This window comes from Miscanthus floridulus, chromosome 5 (assembly GCF_019320115.1).
Source record: "Miscanthus floridulus cultivar M001 chromosome 5, ASM1932011v1, whole genome shotgun sequence".
NCBI lineage: Eukaryota > Viridiplantae > Streptophyta > Magnoliopsida > Poales > Poaceae > Miscanthus > Miscanthus floridulus.
The window spans coordinates 96,388,298-96,395,575 of record NC_089584.1 but is presented as its reverse complement, the minus strand read 5'-3'; the positions used below and the strand labels follow the sequence as shown (position 1 = coordinate 96,395,575).

General features: G+C 43.7%; 1 protein-coding gene across 2 annotated transcripts; it reads right to left on the bottom strand.

Annotated features, from left to right (window-relative positions):
- Window positions 1-353: 353 nt before the first annotated feature.
- Window positions 354-7,278, bottom strand: LOC136452685 (protein MALE DISCOVERER 1-like). Of its 2 annotated transcripts, none has more exons than XM_066453271.1 (13): window positions 7,018-7,278; window positions 5,734-6,013; window positions 5,507-5,639; window positions 4,294-4,365; window positions 3,905-4,048; window positions 3,696-3,824; window positions 3,511-3,566; window positions 2,958-3,365; window positions 2,072-2,262; window positions 1,817-1,949; window positions 1,571-1,725; window positions 1,027-1,218; window positions 354-928 (listed from the first exon to the last, which is right to left on the bottom strand). In XM_066453271.1, exons 2-13 carry the CDS (start codon window positions 5,828-5,830, stop codon window positions 668-670), a joined length of 1,971 nt encoding a protein of 656 aa, XP_066309368.1. In that variant the 5' UTR covers window positions 5,831-6,013; window positions 7,018-7,278; the 3' UTR covers window positions 354-667. The 2 variants fall into 2 exon arrangements, with proteins under 2 accessions (XP_066309368.1, XP_066309367.1); XM_066453270.1 differs by lacking the exon at window positions 7,018-7,278 and adding an exon at window positions 6,211-6,637.

Sequence of the window (7,278 nt, the reverse complement as noted above, 5' to 3'; positions counted from 1 at the left end):
TACACTATGTATGTGAGCGGTGGCTAATTGTGTTTTTGGTCCTATGGCCGGTGGTGTCTGGCACCATGGGTGCCCTTTACATAAAACTCTTCTTCCTCTTAATTGAGCGGCAGAGCTCTTGCTTTTACTTTCAAAAAATAAAAAATGTGGTAAAGCTTTAATTTTGTCATCACTTTGAAAGAAAAAACATAATAAACCAAGCAAGTCTTTGATCCTTTGTTGGAATAATGTAACTTAATGACCTCCAAAATACCTAAAAATAAACAAGAAACGGAAGAACAAAATGGTGCTGGAGATTGTTCTTGTAGGCAAAAAAAAAGTGAATATTAACTCTTTGTCCACACTAATTGTCATTTGTTTCACATCAACAATCAAAGAATATATATTTCTGTAAAACCATTGAACATTACACATTTCCTGATTACAATCAGTCCTAGGATGGCATGAAGCATTCTACTTTCACACCATGTATGTTTAGTATACAGAGGGAACGCGAGGAAGAAATGAGAAAAATAAACCAGGCAATTGAATTCACTGGGGAGGAAAAAATGTAACACGCAGACACCAAAGTTACAACACAAGATGGAAACATACAACAGGGATGTACAGGGTTGCATTACAGTATGCACAAGTACCTCGGTGTTGCTGCAAACAAAGAACATTTTCGCTAGCTTGCTTCAACTGAAAGGATCTCAAGCTCCGCCCACCAGAGTGGAGATAACCGTGGCGTCGCAGCCTCAGGCGAAATTGACAGTGCTTCCCGCAATCTAGTGGTGACCTCCCTCATGGTTGGTCTCTTCTTCGGATCGCTTTGGATGCAGTCCTGGACCAAATCACATATGATTTCTAGGTCCTTTTCTTTGTGATCCTTCAAGTTAGGATCAAGCAAACAAGACATGCTCCGGTTATCCCTAATGCACTCCAAAGCCTGACAGAAATCACGACATTTGATGTTACTTTAAATGTGGTTTTTTCGAAGTTTCAGTAACTAGTAACTATCCATAGTGTCTTCTTTGTCGTCATTACCAAGTTCGAAAGGGAACCCTTTTCTTCGGAGTACGGAGGCTTTCCTGAGATGATCTCCAGCATGAGTAGACCAAAACTGTAGACATTCCCAGCTGGATCCGCAGCTACTCGTTCATGGTGATCAACTAAGTCGTCATCCTTGGGCATGTTTCCTCTGGAATATACTTCATGCCAAACGCTCATGTCTACTATCTGTGGAAAGAATTAAGGAACTAGTGTAAGGAGAAAAGCATTATGTGAAGTGCTTATCTAAACTCCCTGTCCAAATGAACTAGAAAATGGTTTGTCTAATTTATGCAGTAGATAAGTGTGCATCAAATTCATCCTTTTAACCAAATATGGATAATATAACTCTAAATCAAATGGTAAAATTGCATGAAGAACTGATAATGATTTCAATGATGAAGTTTCAGTCTTATACTATGTTTGTTTACTACTTATCATCAAATCTGGGCAGGCAGTGACTTAGGAAATGCCCTGTAGAAGTCTCCAGTCTCCAGATATTCAAAGAAAGAAAAGCTGACACTCATAAGCACGTTTGTACCTTTGCAGCTCCATCCTCAGATAGCAATATAGCACTTGATTTTAACTCTGGGTGTGTTATTGGAGGACTAAGCTCATGCATGTGTAGGGTGCAGTATGCTACTCCCATAATTATCCTCATCCTACCATTCCAATCAATAGGATCAAATCCCTCGACTGCAACAGACAAAGCAAAACATTTCAATTCAACCACAAAGATCAGAGGGTAGACATAAAAAAAAATGTGGAATAGATCAACGGCTGATACCATGGAGGTGTTCATATAGCGTTCCATTAGGAGCATATTCCATCACCATCATCCTCATGAAAGGTTCTTCCTCCTCACAGTACCCAAGCAGGTTGATATAGTTCTTATGGTTGATTCGCGAGAGTGAGTCTATCTATGTTGTCAGGAAGAAAAATAAGGAGGTTAAAACAAGTTTGTTTAAAGGCCACCACTCAAAATTACAAACTTAGAGCCTTAGATGCACTGAGTTAATAAAATTAAAATATATTGCATTACCTTTTTCCTGAATCGCCCTTCCGAATGTTTTGACCAATCTTTTTCTGAGGTAATCATGGTTGATACAACAGCAATCTCAACACCACTTGATAAGGTTCCCTTGTAGACAGTGTACTGTGGATAGGTTGCCACAATGTTACTGAAGTACTCACATGCACCTTCCAGCTCAGAGCGTTGCAACTTTGGTACTCCTAAAATACACAAGGGGGAAAATTACCACAAATAAATAGAGGCAATTTAAGTAGATAATTCTGAAACTCTTTCAACAGACATGAATTTGTTACTCGGATAAATCTAAATAACAAGGTCCCAAAAGAACAAAGAAGGCGTTTCAACGGTTTGGTAATCTACACATGCTGGAACCTTTGGAGGAAAAAAAACCCGAAGAATCTTCAATAGCGCCCAAGAATCGGCAATGCAGGTGGCCTCAAGAATAAAAGAGGACATTGAGCAAAGAAAGAGGGTAATAATCATGAGGGGGGGGGGGGGGGGGGGGGGGGCTAGCAAGCTGGGGACATTAGTGTATCCGTGTATCGTGATTTTGATTTCTATTTGGTTCCCAACTAGTTGGGCTGCGACCTGTACATGAACTCTCTTTTTTCCTATCTTAATTGAGAGGCAGAGTTCCTGCCGTTCGTTCAAAAAAAAATCTAAATAACATATTAATATTACTTAACGCAAGACATTAGTTCATTTCTATACAGACTGCTGGCACGTAGGGGCGGAACAATTGTGCATACTTTTATTTAAAATGATCTCCAAAGGCGAAAAGTAGATGCAACTATGAAATGTTTTTTTTCTCGCATAAAATAAGATTACTGAGCCCTGTCTCCAAAGGCGAAAGTAGATGCAACTATGAAAAGTATATAGCAAATAAAAACATTACCTGTTACAAATGCCTTCTGGAGCTGACCACTGAGCCCTGTCTTCCATGGACCTATTGTTGTCCCTGACTTGGTGCGGCATAGCAAAAGCATACATGCGATGACAATAAGAAGTGCGACCAGTGGCACCACAATGAGATAAAGCCATTTGATGGACCTTCTTCCTGGAACTTCTTCGGCGGTAGTACTGGGGACCGTCGGTGGACTACTTGGGGGATTTACAGCTGGTACAGGTGCATTGTTGGGACTGAATGCTGAAAATGAACCAGTTCCAGTGGAAGGAACAGGAACAGCAGCTGGAACAAGAGCATTTGCAGAAGAAGGTGCAGCAAGATTGCTATCTTGAAGTAACCTGCGCTGGCTAAGCTGTGCTGCTGGATTTCTTGCTGCGTATTGTGAAGGAAGTTGAGCTGGGAAAAAGAAGCAAAGATATCATTTACGGACTAGCTTATGCATCTAGGACTCGACTTGTTTTTTTTTTCTCTCGAACAAGCTTTGTATCATTAATGAGAAGAAAATATAAGGACTTGAGCTTAGTATAGTCAATTGGATTACCAGAAAGGTTGCTAGTGTCCTTTTTGTCCTCCTGTGAGGAAGAACCAGATTCCAACCTAGAACGGTCCAGATTAAAAAACTGCTACCATCAGGATCTGCAGATAATTTCTAATTTCCAAAAAAATGGAAGAAAAAACGGGTGATAACTTAGAGGGGAATTTGTAGCACTAATTTTTTTCCCTTACCCATTCTCAGCTCTTCGATTCATATTACCCCTCCCGAGATTATCATAAATATTGAAATCATTTTCCTGATCAAAGTTCCCATAGGAATGTTGGATCAGAGGCCACTGAAAGCAGTTATTGGAAAGCAATCTGCAGAAGTGAAAAATATCATGACATTGTACTTCCTGCTGATGAAAATTTTTCACGAAATTAGTCAGTCAGAAACCTACAACTGCCTAAGTGATTGCATTTCTGCTATCTCTTGTGGAACTTCCCCACTCAAGTTGTTGTTGCTTAAATCCAGTATCTCCAACATTGCAAGAGCACTCAATTCCTTAGGTATTGCTCCACTGAATAAGTTATTGGAGAGTACACTGCAAGTGGATAGCTAGGTGTCAATCATAGTCATGGGTGTAGCAACCAGTAAAATACTACCATATCAAATTGCCAATCTAATTTTTGCAACAAATGACAATTTATATTCTGCCGAAAGCATTAACATATCACTATAGTTTTTCCTCAAACGCGCAAGAGAACTGCATATCATTGCATTATAAAAGGAAATTTAAAGGTCTATACAAACTGAAAAATAATAACAGAAGTTTATGACTATACTTACAGAGCCCTCAGATGGCTAAGAGTTCCTAGCTCTGGACCTAGGGTGCCTCTTAAGGAGAGATCCTTCAGATTTCTGGAAAAAAAAAGTTCGCACTAAGTAGAATACTCCAGATGCTAATGAGATAGCATAGCCAAAGCATATATAAAAAAAACAACTGCAGGAGTAAAAAAAAACTAACGTTCACATGGCACTGTACAAAATGTCGTCTGAGATTTTTTTTTTAAAAAAAAACAACAGCTGTGTAAGAATCATCTTCTTAAATAACAAGAAGATTCACTGGTAAAAATGAAAACATGTGATTCCAAGAATCACTGATAAGTACTTCTGCATTTGCATCTGAAATACCAATGATAACTAGTGGAGATGGTGGATCCTGAAGAACAATGTGTACACCAACGATGGCCCCTGAAATCTAATGTAGGCAGAGTACAGCATTTTGCCCATGGTGATCCCACACCATAAAAATAAAAATGCCACCAGGAATAGAAATCAATCATATAATATTAGCTGCAGCCACTTGTTCAAGTTGGCTGAGTCAAGAAACCACTCTAATACACCAAATAATGAGCTTGCTCAGAGGTTTCATTTGAAAACTAATTGGGAATGATGCATTATATAGGGGTCTGAACAATGTATTCACGGCAAATACAGACAAAAAAACGTAACTGTGTAATCTGCTAAAAATCTTTTACTGTATGCTTTTAAAAAAGGTAGAAAATAATTTAAAGCGTAGCATGTTCAAGGGCATATTACACCAAATTTTAGTTACTAGAGATGCTCCAGGGTGCATGGAAATTCCTCCAAGTGGAATATAAAACACTCCTTATTTACTCATTCGAAGCCTCATCATCGTATCCACTCTGTCAACCATTGAACAGCTAGATTTCTTTTATAACTTGTCTGAATTAAGAAGCAGACTATGCTTGTGTTAAGATAAACTCGACAGAAGAACTGGTACGTTTCTTTTCATGTATTCAATGTAAAGTCAAACCACGATAACTACAAGGGGATAAAGTTTTAGAACGAAAAGTACGGGCGACAACACAAGATTCATTGAACAATAAACCAATGCCACTACACTCTTCTGCCGTGAAAGATACAGTCAAATGGAAGACCCGTTAAACAGGGGAATGAAACGTTGTTTGTTGGCAATCATGATCATCCATGCTGAGACACTGCGCATTCAGAAGGGGAGAGAGAGCATCCAACTCACAACATCACAACTCTGCCATAGACGCAGCGCACGCCGTTCCAACTGCAGGGGTCGCCGTCGCGCGGGCTCCAGCCCACCATGGCGCCATACGGATCCTCCTCCACCCTTGACTGGAACTTGAGCAGTACCGACCCTGCGCACGCCACAACCACGAGAAACGCGCGCCAAGTCAGCACGACAATGCAAGCACCGAAACCAAACACCGGTGTCGAGACGCCGGCCCGTACCTTCAAGGTTGACCGCCGAGCAGCCATCCACGGCAAGATGAAGCGCCAGCACGACGAGCGCCAACGACGACGAAATGAAGCCATCCATCCTTCGCATGCTTTTCCCGTCCCGCAGGCGCGCGACGATCGAGACGACGGCAGGGCGCCCTCACATGATCCTCTTCGCGAGCCTCTTGAGCAGCCTGGAATGCATGGTCAGGCGCGGGGGGCAGGCATTGCGCCCGCTGCAGAGACGATGCGAGCTCCACCCAGGCACGGCAGCCTCAAGTCCGCTTCGTGCCTGCATGCAAAGAGAAAACAGACAGGAACAGCTCAGAGGTGCCAGAAAAAGGGCGACGAGGAGCAGAGGAAACTTGCAATCACCATAAAGCAAACAAACAGCTTTAGCGCCTTTTTGTTTTGCCTGACGATTTTTGCTTACACTGCACGCGATTCGAATCAAGAAACTGAAATGAGGATTCGAGGAGGGGTGCTTACACGGCGGCGGGTTGGGGAACGGAGACGAGGGGGGAGAGAGAGGACGGGAGGGAGAGGGAAACAGCGGTCGTCCGCTGTTGGAGGAACGGGTAGTAGTTGGAGGAGAAACCAAGAACGGCAGGCGCGACACGACGAAGCCAAAAACAAAACACAAACACACTTTGAAAGAAAGAAGATTTCACGGCGCATCCTGTTGACTGTAATCGTGTTCGAGATCGTGTTTTTTTTAAATAAAAATCGACAGACGTGAGTGGAATTCTTCCTCCGCCACCTGTAGGACAATTCCACTTCCACGCCAGGATTCGAGAGGCAGGCTTAAAAAACTGCATAATATACGAGGCGCGGTCGTTGTCAAGTGTGGAACAGGACAACCACTCTGCAAGTCTGCAGAACGCGCGCGCGCGCGCTCACATCGTCATCGCCGGCGACGGATTCTACGGTCCGCATTTTAAAACCCGTTTGCCGCGGTGGTGCCCATCATCACATATGGCAATAGAATATGGCCCGCACCGCATTGACATTGTTCCGCCCCCCTGTGGTGCTAATCGCGGCCGGACATCTCAGCGACGCCAAATGTTGTGCTTGAAAGGGAAAAGGCAAGGAAATTTCTGAACAAGGGAAGGGAATAGTTAAACCAGGTCACGATCCCAAACCGATTGCAGCTGGAGTAATTTTGAAAATAAAAACAAAAATCGAAGAGGCAAAACAGAGCTAAGGTTCCTGGGACGAGCTGATGGGAAATGTGATCGACCGACGGCGATGGCCATGCAACTCGCGGAGGCGCTGCAGAGATGGGCGGGCCCTTACCCGTGGTTCGGCGCCACGGCCTGGCGGCCGGCGGCTGGATGCCTGGATCCCTTCAGTCGCGCGGAGCTCCGAGGTCCTCACCAGCTTGCGATCCGTCGTGGCGGGGGACGGTGGCCGGCGGCCGGCGGCGAGCCGAGGCGGGCAACGGCGGGCGCGAGTCGCGGCTGGTTGGCTTGCGTTCGAAGAGACGTGCGGTGGGGCCCGCGCGGGGCAGGTGGGGACGCGCAAACGAGGGGAGTTTCTAGTGTGTTTTTTCTTTGC

What these genes read in the sequence shown, in the direction of transcription:
- LOC136452685 (XM_066453271.1), bottom strand. Translation starts at nt 5,830, where the DNA reads ATGCGAAGGATGGATGGCTTCATTTCGTCGTCGTTGGCGCTCGTCGTG. An exon ending in AAGGGCGATTCAGGAAAAAG is followed by an intron (nt 1,950 to 2,071) that starts GTAATGCAATAT and finishes CTGACAACATAG; the next exon opens with ATAGACTCACTCTCGCGAAT. An exon ending in AGGGTTCCCTTTCGAACTTG is followed by an intron (nt 929 to 1,026) that starts GTAATGACGACA and finishes GATTTCTGTCAG; the next exon opens with GCTTTGGAGTGCATTAGGGA.